Here is an 18831-nt window from a genome sequence, read left to right as displayed (position 1 = left end):
TATCTTTGTACATTTCTTCTTTATTTCTAGGGTGATAAAGATTTTGTTTCCCTTTGGTATTTTCTTTTTCTGTGTAACATTTGAAGTTCAGGGTGCTTCACAAATGCTGAAGCTTGTTTACTTTCCTAGTAACACTAAATCCAAAGGTAAACTGTGTAGGGCAGCTCTTGAAGAAGAGCATTTTATAGATGGTGGTAAGTTTGTGATATTTTCTTACAGATTTCTTGTGTGAGAAAGCATTATGTCAACTTTGGTCACCAGTTCGTTCTTATCTCCTACCCTTCTGCCACCAGCATATAAGTGAAAAACTTGCAAAACAGAATCTGTAAAAAATTATATGGAAGAAAATTCTAAGACCTCCTAGGCAATTGACTTGGTGCTTGTTGTTGATTCCACTGAAAATTAGAGTAATAACTATCTACTGCATCAGATGCGTTACTGTAAGGAGGGGTTTGCTTTGAAAACAAAAGTGCTAAATGAAGTAACAGAGAGATGAAAAGGTCACAATGAAATACTTTTTAAAAAGGATTGAGTCTGTGTTTCTGAAGAAGCATTTAGGCTGGAATGTTCAAGAAACACAGATGATGAAGATTAAAAAGTTCAAGAAAGAGCAAGCTAAAGCAGGCTTCCAAATGTAATCCTTATTCTCTTTCTCCAGTGGTCACAGGAGCAGGAGATGGTCTTGGGAAGGCATATTCCTTTGAGGTAAGACAGGTTACTTACCATTAAATTTATTTTAACAAAATGGCAATTGCTACCACTTCATCAGCCTCTGCAAGTTAGTAAAATATTCTAGAATTTAAAGCCACTGTGATAAACATATTCCTCTGCATGTGCAGAATAGCATTAACCAAGTTCTGAAAGGAAACTGATGCTCCATTTCACAGGAAAGTTGTTCATGCATCAGTGGTCTCCTCAGACCAAGGAAATGAGTAATCCAAAAGATTTCACATTGACTGTCCAGGGTAGGAAGTCTCCTAAATTGTCCTATTTTTTTCCCAATTTCTTATCTAATCTGTTTTTTGACTTTCAGTGGAGTGGTCCAGTATCAACATACAAAATGTGATTTTACAGCCTTTACACTTGCAAACACATTTTGAAAGATATATCTAAAACAACAAATAAAGGAGAAATCGGTGTGAATTAATATAAACTACAAGTTATGGAAATTATAAGGAAACCTAATGGTTTAATTAAGAATTGGTAACTCTAAGAAGCTGCAGGAGAAGAAAGGAGCTCTGTGCTGTCCCTGTAGCTGCTGCTGTGCAGTTACTGGAGCAATCCCTTTCTATTGACCCATGCTAATCAACAGCAAAGGCAGAGTGGCCTTGTAGTGTCTTGTACCAGCCTTGCTGTTACTGATAGTGACTGAACGTTAGATTTTCTCATTGGTGTCTTTATCCAAAACTGACTCCCTTTCTAGAAGCTAAACATCAGTGAAATGTGAGTTGTTGTCCTCAGAGCTGAGGTGACCAGGTGAAAATCATCACCCTGTAATATGCAAGAAAGAGTTTGGATGTGGTGCCTTCAGCTCATAAGTTACAAAATATATCTCACATGAAAGGAAAATGAGATGGCTTTTGAATTAATTTACAGGACTTTTAAGCTGGTCTCTTTAAGTTTATGTCTAAGTGTGTGTGCTTGTTAAGCACCAACCTCAGTATTTTAATTACTGGGAATGGCAGTACAATAACTACTTTTGAAAGTACATTGAATGTAGGCAGTGCGGAGACAAATACCAGGTATTATAGTTTAACATTTGGCATAGTTGTGGTAAAGATCACAAGCTCTCCCGTGAGAGGGAAGGGAAAACATTGCCTTCTGTCTGCTCACTGAATTGCTCTAGTGATGAGCAAATGGGAAGGCTCTGATTAGTGGGATGGAAGTGAAACAGGGAGAGGAACCATCAGAAATGTTTAAACATTTGTTTAACACCATGCCTCTGGGTGAAGTCACTGCACATGCAGCTTGCTGAAATAACTTTGTGCATGAGCACCTGATGATATTTTATCCATGTGAAGGCTGCAGGAACCTGTGAATGTCTAGATCAGAGCCTCTGTCTTTGTTCTGCTTCCTTTGCACTATATGGGTTATGCAAGAGTAAGTCCTATTTAAAAGGGCAGCTATAGCATGCAAATGGATGTTTTATTCCATGAGGAAAGAAAAACAACCACAACTACTGTGTGGTTTTTTTTATTTTTGTTGTTGTTTTTAAACTTGGCTGGAACTGGCTAGCTTTTGTGGAACATTTGTTCATTGTTTTTGGCTTTTACAGGATGACTGAGAGCCCTCTTTACCCATGCTGAGATGTACCTTCCTCCCCAGATGGTCTCTTTGATTGAAGCTGTGCTCAGCTACTGCTCAGTGGGGCAGATCCCAAGCCCACACCACATGAGCTCACAGCTTGGCACGTCATCTTGCTGGCTGAGGTCGAAGCACACACTTGTGCGTGGCTTGTGGATAAAGAAATCTGGCCTCGCTGTTTTAATAACTGTGTGCCTTTGGAGTTTCTGGCTCAGGACTGCTGTCTTGCTGGTCTGATGTCAGGGTACAAAATTCTCTGATGTTATTCTGGCATAGGTTCTTCTGGTGTTATGGGCTGGTGTGAAGGCAAACCTTGTTTGATAGCCGCAGTGTCTGTTCTTCTAGAGTTTGAGCTCTGACACCAAGTGATTAATTTATTTCTAACATCCTAAGCTCAAGCATGGCCTGATAACAGCTGGTGTAAGGGTTCCGCACTTGTTGGTAGTATTGTGGTACAGGAGACTAAGGAGAGTTCTTGTGTTTTACAAGGCTAATGTGATGTGTCTTTCTCTGCTTGGTGTTTTATGTGGAAATCCCAGTAGGTGGTTCATTGGGTAAAACCCAGCAGAATGAGGTACAGCAACAATTACAATATTTAGTGGTTCAGTACCCTTGTTTGCAAGGTTTATGGCTAGATACAGGTCTCTGCAAAGCCAAGAGTAGGCTGAGGCTGTGTGAAATGCTCGGCAGATGTCAAGTCTCAGGACACTACTTTGTTGATGCCAAGACACAGACATTTTGGAGCAAATTATTGTCCCTTCAGTTTACTGAGCTTGTACTGAGAGGCAAGCACACACCAAACTAGAGCTCATCTTCTTCTGCATGGAAGTCCAGGCTTCCATGAAGGCTCTGTTTGTATTCTAGTGCATCAGGGTGTTGCTGAAGGACAGGCCTTCTTAGACATAAAGGCCCTGACCTTTCAACTGACTGCTGTGATGTCTGAGCACTGGGATTTTGAATGTAGTTTGCTATACTTACTCCAAAAAACAGGTTTCTGTTAGATTTGGCCCATTAGTTCCTGGGCTGATGAGGTTTAGACTCATCAGACTCAAAAAAAGAAACAAAACCAAGTCAACTGTGAGCTGGTAGGCTGTCACATCTCTACTCAACTGTTAGCATTTTGAGTATTGGTGCAGTCTTGTTTGTTCTGTTTTTCTGATGTAGTAACGACAAATGTGCTTTAGCATCTGTTACTGATGTAACACCTCAAACATACTGGGTTTATGGATGAGGCCAAGCCATACTCTGAGATTTATAGTTTAGTCTCTGCACACTTCTCATCTGATGTCAGGGCATGAGCAGGATGTTGGTGGCTCACATGGTCACCATTTCTGTTATTGTTCATAACTCTCTTACAAGTCAGGCCAGTGTTTGTGTCTAGATCAATATTTTAGCAGAACATTTTGAGACAGGCACTGCATTCATTTGTTAATACAGCAGTTTCTCAAATCTTAAACCTTTGTTTCATTTCCTGAAATTGTGAGTAGTATTACCAGCAGTCTAACAGAAGCTAAATATGATCTGAGTTTTCCTGCTCCAGTTGTAAACGTATTCTAATTTCTCCTCTTGGTCTTGGAATTATTCCCAGAAATACTGCTATTGTACTTGCGTTGCACAGGTGTGGAGCTAGCAGAAAGATTGCAGAATCCTTCTGCCCATTGTCTGAGCCCTGGTCTGCTGGACCAGAAAGGGTTGAAAGTTTTTAATCATAGAGACCTTGCAGGTCTGAAACCCAGGCAGGGAAAGAGAAGGGGTGAAGCACCGAGGCCATATCAACACAATCCTTTAAATACGGAAAAATTTACAGTGGGCAGCTACAGATTCTCTAAAGCATTATGAAGGATTTTAGATTATTATATAGATGATCCATGTGGAATATAACCAGTTTGTCAGTGTAACTGTAGTAGATACATGCATGGTTTGGATTTAAAACCTATGTCTTACCTTTCACGAAGCTTTATTGTTGAAAAACTCACCTCCGACTGAGCTGCAAAACCATGCTAGAAAATGCAGGGTGACTTTATACTAATTTAATGTAGGTTTAAACTTTTTAAGCATGAGTTTGTGAGATTCCAGAGTGCAGATCCTGCATGGTCTTTCTTTATCATTAACCATTTCTAAATGCTAAGTTGTCATGATTCGTTATTGGTTGAGTTGGTAGTAATGATCTTACAGATCAGACTGATATTCAGCAGCATTTTAGTCCTTTGCCACTGGGAGTCAGGATTTCCTAACACAAGCACTTTCATGTTACACAGTGGTGGGAACCAGGGTTTATTCTTAACACTGAGGGGAAATACCATTCTCTAACATCAAAGCCTTTGTATGTTCGGAAAATGCTTTGTGTTAAAGGCATCTACACTAAAATTTACATTTATTTGAAATGTGGTGGTGTTAAAAGTGATTTAACCTTTCCTGTGGATGGCCAGGAAATTATTTTCTGAGCACAGTTCTTTTGTTCGCTTGAGGTTGCATTTGAATCTCACGGTAGTTACAATGTCCTATTTAACCTATTTCTGAAAAGGATGCACATTTTTTATGTGGATGAGGAAGCAAAAAAGGAACAGTCAGGTGTGTAGCTTCTTTTGCCCTGAGAAGTGGCTGCTACAGCCTTGTACTTCTGGTTGATCTGGTGTAGAGCAGCAAGGGAGAGTCTTCTCATCTGATGGTTAACAATTTTGCAAGATTGCCACAACATGTGCTTTTAGGTGAAATACAATGCAATCTTAGCAAGAGGAATACTTTTTAACTTGTTTTTTAGGAGGGATTTTTCTACCAAACAAAATACAGAGACATAGCTGAGATGATATTGAGAAGCCCAGTGAAGCAGAACTTTATTTTTATTTTGTATATGACGCAGCTGATATTTGGCCTCGAGTCTGAAGGTGCAAAAGATAAAATAATCCCCATCCAAAGACCCTGAATGGCAGAAAGGAGCAAGTGACCATGGAAACTGAGACCATGTCTCCAACTGGAAACGGCTTGAGTCAGTCTTATTGTGGACAAAGGGAAATCTGCCAGTATGTAGGCAATTAGAGTTTTGTTCTTGAGAACTTCAAATGGAGCCCTTAAAACAAGCTTTTGAAACCCCTGAGCATATGAGTCTGTGCAGGTCTCTTTGGAGCACCAGTCAATTATGTTAGAGGGTCTCCGAAAGCACAGAATTGTGATCGTGGTCTTTGTGCTGAAAATGCAAATGTTTGTGGCCAATGCATTTTATAGACAGTCTGCCCCTTGTACACTCGATCTAGTGAATTTTTGAACAAAGGTCTTTATTTCTTGACATTCCTCTGCATTATTTCAGAAGAGCCCAACAGGACAAACTGTTTCCCTCAAATAGGCTTAAGGAGAAAGCGTTGCAGGGAGTCAGCTATGGAAATGGATGGGTCTCCAGTGGTTGGCCTTCACTGATTAGTTTATTCTTCTAAGCAAAGCTGATACTTTCTGATGACATTGGCTTTATCTTTTGTACTGACTAATTTAGCTCTCTTTCTCTTTGCTCTCACAGGCATTTTTCTAGTTTCAGCTCTATCTTTCCTTTATGCACACAACTCCTTTCAGCTTCCACTTGTTAAGTTGGTTTCAAAAGCTGGGGCTATGTTTCTCTCTCAGGCTTTGCCTAAAACTCTTTAACTGATGGGAACATGAGGCCTTGGGAAAGCAGGAGAAAACCGTTCTCTATTTGTTCTGCATTTGTTCTGCACATGGTAATACCAAACTGACTATAAACGGACTGCTGTGTTAAATAGTGTTTGCAGCTATAAACTTCAACTATTGCCAGCATCTTTGAGGATATACGTTTGTGTGAATGTATTTTGAGTTTTCATGCATGGACTTTGCCTTTTTGCCTTTTGTTTGTTTGTTTGTTTGTTTGCATCTATTGGAAAAAAAAAAAAAACAGTTAAAATGCACCAGATTTTCTTTCTAATAAAAAATATAAATAAAGTCCAAATCTTTTCAAACTCTTGAGCTTTCAATTCAATATGCTTAATCTACTTCCTCAGGATAAAAAAATGTGAGGGTAGAAGGTGATGTTGTAAAACGACTAGGAATCCATCAACATATTTGGCCTCCTAAATCCATGTAGAAATAAAAATGTCTTTCTGGGAAATGTCATGATGCTTTCACTCCTTGCAGAGTTTAATTCATTTGAAATAGACTCAGTTTATTTATTTTCACTCATATTATTGAAGTTTGATTATTGTCCAGTATATTTTTCTCGTAAGGATCCAAGATTATACAGTGAAGGAGATGTTTTGGAAGACCATTAGAAGACTGATTATCGTTTGGCCTGTTTTTAATATATGTTGTTTACACATCAGGCAGGTGAGAGGTGAATGAAAGTGACTTAAAAAAAATTCCACGATTGCTTTTGTTGCAAAACTGGAAAAAAATGAAAGATTCTTGTCACCTTACTTTTTCCTAACAACTTCTATATTCCTCTCTTGTAGCTGGCAAAACGTGGATTAAATATAGTTATGATAAGCAGAACACTTGAAAAACTGCAGAGAGTAGCCTCTGAAGTTGGTAAGTGTTCGTCTCAAACATATCTTCATGTTTGGCAGGCTGGCTTTACATGGACCCGGAGGTCTCTTGCCGTGGTACTGTATCTAATAGACTAGGGCCCCAGATATTACTACAGATATAGCCCAGATATTGCGCCTCTACTACAAATAATTTCTGGTGTTACTGTGTTGAGTGAACCTTTCTACTCATGGATTGCTTTAAAAATACGTTAAATCATTCAAGCAGTGCAATGGGTTTAATTAAAAAAGTGAATGTGGGTTCTTTACTCGTCCTTAAAATCTGTGAATACAGGCAAAGAGGATGTAGTACTAGAGCTGTCAGAGGAATCTGTGAAACAGTTTGTGCATAGGAAAAATAAGGTTACCTTTAGGCTAGTTCTTGAAACATAGCAAAGGAGGAGTAAAAATGAATCAAGTTACTTGGTTGTTTTTTAGCTTGTTTGTGGTTTTTTGTTTGTTTGTTTTTAAAAAGATTTTGGAGTTACATTTGGCTTTCAATAAAGCAGTTAAATAAAGGAAATTAGCCGTTTACCTCAGGGAACGGCTTGTTTGAATACATCGAAGGTTAGAATTTCTTTAGGAAACAAATGAGTCTATATCCTCCCTTAACTCTAAAGATTGCTGTAATCAAGGTTATTCTTCTCACTGTCTCTTTTTCTGTATATGGCTTCTATCCACCAGATTCTTTGATTCACAGGTTCTTGTGTTAAGCATGTGTCACTCCAAGGCTCCAGCAGAGTACCAGGTCCAGGATACGTACCTGCAGACAGAGCAGGAACATGGCAGACTTGAAGTGTGTGAAAAAGTCTGTAACTTCTGAACCTGCAGCTACCAAAATGAAGGATTGGACCCAGAAATTTTCTGTCCGATTTCCCTCTTTTTTTTTTTTTTTTTTTTTTTTTTTTCCCCAGGGATAAACTTGTTTTCCTTCAGGAAACAAGGGGTACCAGACAGAAAGCACCAACTCACTGAAGAGTTTCTATAAGCAAGTTTTATTAATACCTGTGGGGCCAATGTGACTATGGCCTAAACCAGCCCCTTCTAAGGAAACAGCCATGCAAAAATGATTTCTGTGGAAATTAAGTCAGCTTTGGTGTCATTGTTGCATTTCTTTGCAGGTAGATGTTAAAGAATTACAATAATAGGAACCTGAAGAAAAAAAGGCCAGAGAGTTTTTGTAGTTTCTTTGCATTGTAAATTATAATCAGAAGCAAAGAATGGAAACAGTAACATTCCAGACACTAACATAGCTAAGCAAAGAAAAAAAATGGTGGAGGGCTGGAAAGATGACATAGTGTAAATTCCTCTGCACTATGATTTATTATGAGGCCGTCCGCTTGCCACCTTCCTAATTGAGGCCACACTGCGCTGAGTTGTGTAGCAGCACCTAATGAAGGACTTGCTGTGTCCTGAAAAGTCCTGCCAAGATAACATACTCTGCAAACGCTCCTGCACCTTGTGCAAAAGTGACCCATGACTGTTCACACATGAGGAAGCCTCAGTGACTGCACCAGTGTTACCCATGTCAGCCAGGGTGCAGGGGGGTGGATGAAGTGACCTCAGGAGCTTGGTCAGGTTTCTGTGCCATGTTCAGCTGGGTTGTGGGCACAAAGAGTCCTCCCCAAAGATCACTGAAACTGGTGGCAAATCCCAGTGAGATCTTTCCATTGTTTTCAGTGGGTTTTGGCTGAAGCCTGGAGTGACTCATCTGTTATTTGTGGTGTCAGGTTAGAAATGAGAACATAACAAGTAGATGGCACAAACAGAAGGAAAGAGAGGAAGATACAGTCATGAAAAGCATAAAGTATCTGACCTGGAGGCTGCTAAAATCAGCAGGGAGATCTGGATGTGGGCTTATGTTAAAGCTTTGAAAATGTTCCACTGATTCCAGTTTTCAGACTTAGGCTTTACTGTAATTAAGGTAATAAGATGTTGGGAAGGAAGAAAAGTTAAACTTACTGTGATGTTATGTGAGCAAAATAAACAATGTAAACCAAAAATTAAGCAGAAATTTAACCAGGAGGAATGTGCTGTTTTCTAAATTTTCTAACTCTCACAGACTTTTTCTTTCTAAACTGTTGAAACAAGTAGTGTCTCTCTGTGAGCAGCTATTGTTACCCTGAACTAACAGAAAGAAAGAACAAGTTTGTGGCAGGCTATGTAAATTTGTTGCAGGACTGGACACATTGCTCTTCTTTTTCTTCACAGCTACACCATGTATCTCTTTCTGGTTAGTTGGCTGCCATAAATGAAAGACTTATGTCCCTTTTCATGCAGTCACATTCAGTTTAGATAGTGAATAATGTGAGTTGAAAGAGTCTGAACTATGGGTAATTTCAGACATCTCAGTGTTTGGCTTTCCAGGTCCTGTGGGCCACAGGTGTGCCTGAGAGCAGCTCCCAGAGCTGGCGCAGGCAGAAATACACAGTAAGCAAAATATTTCTCTAAAGAAGCACTGGAACTGAAAACCTGATTTCAATCCACTCCGACCGGGAAGCTCTTTTAGAACAAGATAAAAGATAAAATAAGTCTTGTGGAGGGCAGACAGAGAGGATCTTTACACCATGTATACTGCTCATTTAACACATAAGTATGGTGGTTGTGAAACATCGATCAAACCATAAAACCAGGGGATTAGAAATGATGAAATGCTATTAATGGCACTCCTCTTTTATTTCTTCTGCCTACATTTCTGAAGCAAGCTGTACAGGCAGAGCTAGGTCCTGACTGAGAAGTTATACCTTAGGATCTCTTTATATGACCAGGTTCTGTACTATTTGGCTGTTAATGCCAAACACACAGAAAAAGCCACTTCTCTAAGACTGTGTGTATATGTGTTTGTTTGGTTTGGGGTTTTTTTTTGTTTGGTTGGTTGGTTGGTTTTGTGGGGTGTTTTGTTTTGTTTTGTTCTTTTAAGAAGAAATAGATCTGTATTTAAGGAAAGATAAGGTGTGTGATCTTCAAAAAGCAGTAGAAAATACAACAACACCAGTTCAGTCTGGCTGAGCATGTGGTTAATGAATTTGGGTTTGCTGATGCAGGAGGTAGTTTATCCACCTCTCCATCCTGAAATGATTCCTGTTAATACAGAATAAATAAATAATAAAAAATAATAATAATAAAAAAAACCACCCCACATCATCGAGAACCAAATATGCCTTGCTCCCACTACGACCTGTGAAGGTGCTAATTCATTTAGCTATCCCCCCTGCTACAGCTTCAGTTTCTAATCTGCAGTACTGTGTCCTCTGCCTCTCATCCTTCCTCCTCCAAGAGCTAAGCAGCTGACAAGCTGAGATTATTGACCAGCATAAACCAACTCACTTGGCACAATCTTCCTTCATCCTCAAAGGCTCTTAAAAATGCCTGTTGTGTGTGATTCATCCCTTGAGATAAAGTGTTAGTGCTCAGGACTGTTTTCCCAATATACACTAAAAGAGCAGAGCATTGGAGAGCCTTGACTGTTTTTTTGAGTGCTCTGGTAGCAATTTTTTTATTTTTTTTTATTATTTTTCTGAATTTGTGTTGTCTGGTATCTTCTACTGCCTTTTGCAGTTCCGATTTTACCCTCATTTTTTCCCCTCTGTTTTCCTGCTATTTCTGAATCTGATCTATCTTATATTTCTTTGGAGATACTTTTCTCCAAAACTCTTTCAAAATGTAGCCAGAACTTGCACTTTATAATCTAACAGAACTTTTAATATTCCTCCCTAATCTTAAATGTTTTTATAACCTCTTTCTGTTTTTAAAATAACTTCTCATTTTACTCTCCTTTCTGCAAATTTCCACTGAATATGAACAGCATCTTAGCCTGAGTACTTCTCTCTTCATATTCAAATTTAGGTGTTTTACTTCGAAAGGGTCTCCTGTTCTGCAAAGATCAGTTCTTGTGTCACTCAGGCATTCATTTTGCTACCTCAGGTTTTCAGAAAATCTTCGTAACTCTTTAAGCAGAAGGGGAGAGTTTCTGGCAGACTGCACGTCCTAACCAAATTTGTGTTTCATCCTGATTTATTACCTTCTCAGTAAATTTCAAAAGGCAGCACATTATCCTATCTGACAAGTGGGATTCCTGAGCGGTCTGAGGTCAGAAGGAGTTAGATGTATCCTTCTTAATGATACATTTTATAACACATTGGATTAAACAACCCTGTTCAAGTTTTTAATTTTCCTTAAATTAATTTTCTCTACATTTTTTAAAAAGACAATAACCTGTCCTGCTGTTTGAAAACCTAGGCTTTTTGCTTCTGGCACGCTTAGGACTTTTAAAAAGAGTTGGAATGGCTTGTGTCTTCAAAGGCTGTCATAAATCTTTGTCACAGGGAGGAAGAGACATAAGAACATTGGAAATTATTTTTTTGTTTTCTCCTTTGCAGAATTGTTATAATTTTCTGAAGAGCTATCCTGGATAATTCATTTATCAGCATGATAGTTTTATTGTTTTTTAATACATTGTTTTCTTCTTAAATGAGACAGAGGAAAGCCATCTGGAGTACTTGCTTGTTGGCTGACAGTGCTGGTTGCAGCCGTACAGTTCTGTACAGACAAGGGGATGCAGAGAAAGTCCAAATGGTTTGTTTGATCCTCATTTTTATGTTGCTCTAGTTTTGGCTGCCCTTCTGATTGCCTACAAGAAAGATGGCCACAACATCGCTACACTTTTTAAGACCCATCTCGTTTTGTTTATAGAGCTCTTCAATCAGAAGGTCACTGTAGGTGTCTGCTCCAGCTGTTGCTCTGTTCTTTCCCACTCGCTGCATTTACACTCACAATGTCCTTTTCTTTATACTTGTACCATTCCCCTAGCCTGGGACCATGAGGGGGTCATTTGCCACTAGAGTTGCTTTTATAGGTTAAAGGTTCAAAGAGTGTTTCATCCCTTTCATACACCCAACCGCAGCTTGGAAAGAGGGCAAGAAAAAGGGCACTCCTTCCTCCTTTCTTCTGTCATGGAGACAGATGTCCTCTAAAACAGCACATGAGATGTAGCGTTTCAGATCTGGAGTCAGTGCATCAGCTGTTCCGTCAAACGGCTTGCATTGCTTGAGTAGTGATGGCGTGGTGGTCAAGATTTGCAGTATGTTGAGGGGCGAGGAGAAGTGATCAGGAGGCAACATATTTCTCTCATGCTTCAACAGAGGCTCTGTTTTGCTGCAAATTGGACTTGCTGGACCCAGAGCCAGCTTTCTGCCAATATTGCTCTCCTGCAGGAGCTGGTGCAAGGGCCCTTCCTAAGTTCTGAATGTGTACACCAAGGGATGGGGCAAGATTTATGGGTATAAATCAACGAGTCTGATTCCTAATCAAGGCGATACTCTCTGTCACCTGTATGATAAAATCAGGCTCCAAACAAGCAGAGACAGTTTCCCAAACAGGACCCAAAGCAGACTTTCTGCCATCCACGTGCACCTGAATTCCTCCCACTTGAGCAAGTCTGCAATCCGATCATCTATTGACATTTCCAAGCTTTGCCTGTCGCTTTTTCAGCAAACTTCATCTGGATTTCAGGTTGCCCATAAAACTTGAAAGCAGGTTTAGTAGCAAGAATTTACAATGTGAACATCTAGTTAGAAGAGACCTTACTGGGCCCCTTTAAAGGAGAACCTTGCCTTTAAAAATGAGTAAATAAGAGCCTTTACCTCTTTTCCTCATGAAACTTCATTGAAAATATGAACAGCAATAAATCAACTGCTGAGAAAATGGTAATGTACAGCTGGGCTCCACTCCTGCATAGCAATGACACTGGAAAAATCACACACATTTCCCTTTCCCTTCTGTGTAAACTGACCTTGTAAAATCTAAGCTATACCCTCCCTAAAATGCCTTTTAGTCCTGAAGAATCCTGGGGAAGGTTCAGTCTATGGAAGAGCAAATGTTAAAACAGGGGAGGAGCTGTTTGAAATTAATGCAGAAAATAGTGCATCACATCGAGCTCTGTTTTTCCCTCCTCCTACATGAAAAGGTAAACTCTGTTTATTAAAGTGTTCAACTTAAAAATTAAAACACTTCAAAACTATTCTGCAAAACTGTGCTTATGTAGAGGATCTGGCATCTACATTCACTTGTCTAACCTGTGTGACAGTGTTCATTTATAAATATTATGACAACCAGGGGAAGAAGTCTGGTGTTTATTTCTGGACTTTTTTCTTATGAAGGACCAAATGGTGTTTAGATTCTGTGAGGGAACTTCCATTGAATTTGCCAGGCCCTGAAAACAACTGGGTATTGAAAGTGTTTTGGTGGTGGTGTAATATTTCTTAAAGTAAGAAAGTTGAAACAATTGCTTGCTGTGCAGTGGACATTACTAAATGAGACATCTGATTGTTTCTCTCATTACTTAATTACAGCTCTCTATCTCTGTTTTCTTTGTGTTATTGGTGTTTATTTGTTTTGGTTTTGGTTTTTTTTTGTTTGTTTAATTACAGAGCAGGCTACGGGTCAAAAGGTCAAGGTTATACAAGCTGATTTCACTACAAATTCAGTATACGAGAACATTGAAAAAAATCTGCAAGGCTTGGATATTGGTGTTCTAGGTGAGTCATTAAGGTCTGTTAATTGAAGAGTATTTTTATGGCTGCGATGTATTAAACAGGGGATTATATAAATGATGTGTCGTGACAACTTGTTTGCCAACAGTTAAAACCAGGCATACCGCTACCTAATGCATTTGAGCATTACTTATCATGAACAAGTTTTAAAAGTGTATTAGGATTCTCCAAAGGCTTCCTGTTTCTCTGTAGAATGGTTTTGTTACTGTAAAACCTCTTTTGCCACTTTATAAGCAACATCCAGCTTCTGGGGTGACTTCTTCCCCGTTTGGCCTCAAGGAACTAATTTTCACTATTCGTTGTTCTACAGCTGTGTGAAATTCTTATATTCAATCTGAAATGAGCCTGTGGCTAACACTAATTGGTATGATCCATGCAGCAACAATGAAAACATGTTTTTTGGGGAAGACTTTTTTTTTTTTAAAGAAAATCATCCTTTTAGTAGTGAAACAAATGAAGCAACAGCAAAACACAAACAAACAAACCCCCAAACTCTAGCAACAGACTGTTTTTATGTTCCCTGAAGTCAGTACTGATCAGTAGTAATGACTCCAGCGAGAACAAGACTTCATGCTAAACAGCATTTCTGTTCACATACATCTCAAAAGCTTTTGGGTCTCGAGAAGAAGTCATTTGTTTAACTAGCTGTATTATGCACTTCATGTAGATTTGGTTCTTATCATTATATTTCCTTTGATTAGTTAACAATGTTGGAATGCTTCATAATCCTCTTCCGTGCCGTTTCCTTAATGGACCAGACATAGATGAGGTAGGATTACTCTGTGAGTTTCTACTTCCATTATAACAATGAGGAATTGTAAGTCCATTTAATAAGGGACAGATTCTGCCTCTGCTACCATCAGTGTGTATTTAACTGTTCAGCTGAGTGGGAAAAAAGATGGAGCTCAGAAGGAGCATATTTTGATTTGATTTTAATGCTTAGAAGACCTTGCAAGAGAAAAAGAACAGTAGATTTTAGCTAAACTGCAGCAAGCACCCAGTGACAGAGGGGAGAGCACAGCTGGCCCGATTGTAGCAAAGATCAGCAGCCTCTCTGCCTCATGAGTAACGTCACTTGCTTCAGCCTGGTCACAGCCACAGCTGAAGTGTTGGCTTCTTGTTAGGGTTATTAAAACTTACTTTCTTTGGAACACCATTGTTTAAGTATGTGGGGGAAAAAAAAAAAAGAAAGAAAAAATAAAACTCATTTAAACATACTTTACTTTTGGGGGGGAATTAATTTACGTATGTAGAATAGTTTGGCAGGATTAAGGATCTAATCAAGTTTTTCATTGCCTTATTGTTGTTTACCTCTGTAGTATTAGCCATGAAAAGAACAGAATTTCTAAATGTATTTCTTGCCAGAACCTGTCTTGGGATCCATTCAGTCTGTATGTCACCATATATTACAAATCGGAGGTCCCCAAGCAGGCTGCTTCCCTCAGAGCTGCAGCCATAGGATGTCACCTCTGCTGCTGGTATGACTTTTGCATGCTGTTCAGGGGTGGACATCTCTACAGGGCAGTGCGTTTGCTGCCCATCCAGCCTGCCTCTGTCACATCCCACATCACAGGCACAGTCAGCGACAGCCAGAGGCAAGCAAAGCAGCTCCAAATGCAAATGCCTTGCTAGAAAGCTTTTCAGTTGGAATTGCTAGCTCTCTTACCTAGATCAGCTACAAATTCCGAAATTTACTATGAACTTACTGTTTTCTTGCTTCCTGCAGGACCTCATCAACTGCAACATTATTTCTGTTACAAAGGTATGTGACACACTCGCATCTATGTTACATCTGTATTTTATTGGTTTTCCAATAATATCACAAGAGTGACCAAACAGCTTTCCTGTGTATTTTCATTCAATTTATTTGCAAGTAGTAGTTTTCAGCAGGAATGTCAGCCTTGCTTTAAGGACCCCATCTGTTTCTACTGCCTATGAAATATTTTGATCAGAACTGGATGGAAATGTTTTAACACAGTTGTTTGATTGAGACACATCGTTACATTGCAGCTGAAATATTTTGCAAAACAATGTTTGTTTTTGTAAACATGAAGATTTGTTTCAGAATCAAAATCTTCAAGACAGGAAGATATGCAGTTTGACTTTTTGTATAGTACTTGCATTTTTTTACACAATTCTGTTCTGCAAAAATACTTCTGTATTTATGCAGAACAGAACTTAAAGACCTGACTCCTGATTCTGTGTTGTTACCCCTTGGTGCCAATTTTGGTTGGCTGCTTCCCACACAAGAACAGTTAGTGTTTCATACTTTCCAACTCGGATTAAGATTTGTATTGATGTTTGCAAGCAACATGGTAACATGAATAAGAGCAGAACAAAAGCTTTGTAGTTCATCTCAACCTTGGCTAATATCTTTCTAAACATGACATGAAGATTATCAACAGATGTTGTGTTTTTTTTTTTTTTTCCTTTGGCTAGCAAACTTTACATCCCGAATTTGTAATGCTGCTTAATGACTTCAGATAATAAATCATGTAATATCAGTCAATTGAAACAAATTCTTCCATAAAGTAGCTTGGTGAACTTTCTGCTCCTGGGTTTTAATCTATTTATACAAACAGAAATATCTGCAATACCTGAATGCTATATATATGTATGTGTGTCTCGCAAAAACAGGCAGACATTTGTACCCTCTCAGTCTGGATACAAAAAGGTTCATCCTTTATAATTTCCAGCCTCACACATACCTCAGAATCAACGTCTCTGCTTCACCAAGCCCCGGGGGTTCCTTTTCTCCACTGCTGCAAGCCCGTCCTTTTCAGTCTTTCATGAACATTCATTCTTCTCCAAAATACAATGAAGAAATCATTCTCCTAACCACCATTCCTCACGGTTGCGTCCAAATCGTCTTTAAATCTCTTTTGTTGACTTTTGTTTTTATTTTTTCCTCTCCCTGCCTTTGTTCCTGCTAGGATCCTGCTCACCACTTCTTGCAGTGGGATGCTCACGCTCCAGGTATTTCTGGCTCCCACAGATGTCAGCAGGATTTTCAGCACTGCAAAAGCAGGATATTTTCCTACATTTTCAACTTTACTTGGAAATTCCCTTTCAGCAAAGCTAATGCGACCAACCTGCACTGTTATTCTCTCTGAAAACGAAGCTTGTGAACCCCACACTTTTCCTACTATGCTGTTGTGCACAATGACACTATTGAGAAAGTAGGGAATTTACAAGGAATCAATTAAGCTGCATCATTCATTTGCACTGCTTTTCTTTACTGCCCTTTACTAGCTACATCATACTCTTATCCTGAGAAGATTCCTATGTTATGTGTGTTTTTATAAATAATAGTACGAGTATGATATGTATAGTATATAGTGTGATATGTATAGTATGATAGTAAGCACTTAGGCTTACTATCAATAATATGATTCAAATACAACAAACACAAGCAGATTTCTTATCTAAAAATTTATTTAATTTCACTTTAAAGATCACAAGCATGATTAAGTATTTTGCTAAAATAAGAATGAATTATTAAGTAAATAAAAAAGGTTGTTTAATTATTTTCTGCTATTTCTGGTCCAGGTAGAGCTGGAAGCAAAAACAGGAAAGCATTGTGAGGCTGACTTTCTCCTTACAGTTATGACTCAGTAATGAAGAATAATGAAATTCAGATACTGTTGAAAAGCTTTGGATAAGCATAAAACACTCACTGCTTAGAAGACTAACTTTTGGAATTTTTGACAATTCAGATGCTTTGCAGACCATTAGCATTTCTAAAATGTTTTCTGAAACTTTGAATGTGCCACATTTTAGCTATTTGTTCTGTACACATATGGCTGGGGCTTGAGCAAGTGGAAAATCTTGTGAATAAAACAAGATGAGTTGAAAAATGCAATCAGGAAGAGGGAGAATGGATATAATTCATAACACGCTTGTCTTACAGATGACAAAAATAATTTTGAAACAAATGGAGTCAAGGTAAAAGTCATTTTTTATAGAACTTTCAATAGCTTTTAGCTGCTACCTCCACTTTATTCAGTGGTAACTACGTTTATCCATTATTAACTTCTGTACTTTTCAGTATGTCAATCAGTATGATTTCTTCTGTTGCTGTTAGTGCTGTGTGAATGAACAATAGAAACTGACACAAATTGCCAGTCAACTGTAGAACAAGACAGAAATCATAAAACATAGGTTTCTGTCCAGTAAAAACCTGCATGTGTTGCAGAAATACAATGGCATGTGATGGGTCCAATTAGGCAAGAAACAGCATTTGAATATATGGTTGTATTCTTCTAAGAGCGGTAACTGTGCTTGGAATAATACTCTTCAAGCTCTGGAAATCCCTGACTACATCAGAGATATTAATTCAGCTATTCAATTAAAGGTCCCTTTTCTCCTTTTAATACAACGTGTATTTTAGACATGGGGACCATTAAACCAGAAGTTAAGGTCTTCAGATGGAATTTGTAGAAAACATTGTTAACTGCTGCATTTTAGAAGCCAGTGAATGCTTTTTGTTTTGGCAACAAAATTAGGTTTGTTTGGTTGGTTGGTTGGTTTTGCTTATTTGTTTGTTTGTTTTTGTTGTTGTTGTTTGTTGTTGTTTTTCTGCTTGTTGCTGAAAGAATTGTTTTTAGTGATTTGTACAGGGAGTTGTGAATGGGGAAGGTAGAAAAACAGATGCATGGAGCCCGAAAAAGAATGTGCTGGCTAATGAGCAAAGGGGACCTACCAGATACTTAGAAGCATAAAATCCTTCCTCTGATGGCATTTTTCATCTGTTAGATGTACAATAGCATGTACAATATTCCTGTGGTCCTGATTGCACTGCGCATTTAAATTTAATTTATGACATTATTCCTAACTGGTTTAGACTTAATTGCACCTAACTGGACAGTAAAAATTGAGTCTTTTGAAGGTGTAGTCTGCAATATAATAGGAGAGCTATGGCTTGTGGGGGAAAAAAGTTGTTTTCCACTGTGCAGGCTCTTACTGTAATACTCTCAAACATAAATTGAATATAACTTTTTAAATTACATTTCAGACAGAAAGGCCTTATTCTGAATCTATCCTCTGGTCTGGGTACTTTCCCTTGTCCATTATACACAATGTACTCAGCTTCTAAGGTACGTCTTTCACATTGCTTTATAAAGACATCCCCACCAGGTGTTTACCAAAGCATTTGTGTCAGCAATATAAGGCCATGTTTTCAGGACATAAATCAGTGTGGCACCACTGAAATGATGAAGTAATGTAAATTAGCACTAGCTGATAACTAAGAATCATCGAAGCTATATACATTAAATCCAGCTGAAGGTATGTCTGATTATTGGAACTCTTTTGCCTTTGATTAAATAGTATTATACCAGTGCTCACAATCTGTCCTCTTTCTGGGAAGTGATGACTTTTACTAGGCTGGCTTAGCTAGTTTACTCAAAACTGTAGATGTAAGAAAGTGCTAGATTTTACTTACTGAACCAAGA

At 38.6% G+C, this 18831-nt stretch overlaps 1 protein-coding gene across 1 annotated transcript in view; it reads left to right on the top strand.

Moving 5' to 3' along the window:
* SLC35D2 (solute carrier family 35 member D2) overlaps positions 1–18831 on the top strand; it is a 51574-nt gene that overhangs the window by 27741 nt on the left and 5002 nt on the right. Inside the window, exons 11-16 of the mRNA XM_082074812.1 lie at positions 6756–6831; positions 13256–13363; positions 14080–14147; positions 15105–15140; positions 17289–17323; positions 18393–18474. Coding sequence (XP_081930938.1) covers positions 6756–6831; positions 13256–13363; positions 14080–14147; positions 15105–15140; positions 17289–17323; positions 18393–18474 — 405 coding nt within the window. The remainder of the gene's footprint in view (positions 1–6755; positions 6832–13255; positions 13364–14079; positions 14148–15104; positions 15141–17288; positions 17324–18392; positions 18475–18831) is intronic.

Source organism: Streptopelia decaocto, assembly GCF_964273445.1.
Source record: "Streptopelia decaocto genome assembly, chromosome: Z".
In the NCBI taxonomy this organism is placed as follows: Eukaryota; Metazoa; Chordata; class Aves; order Columbiformes; family Columbidae; genus Streptopelia; species Streptopelia decaocto.
This window is presented reverse-complemented; position numbering and strand designations above follow the sequence as displayed.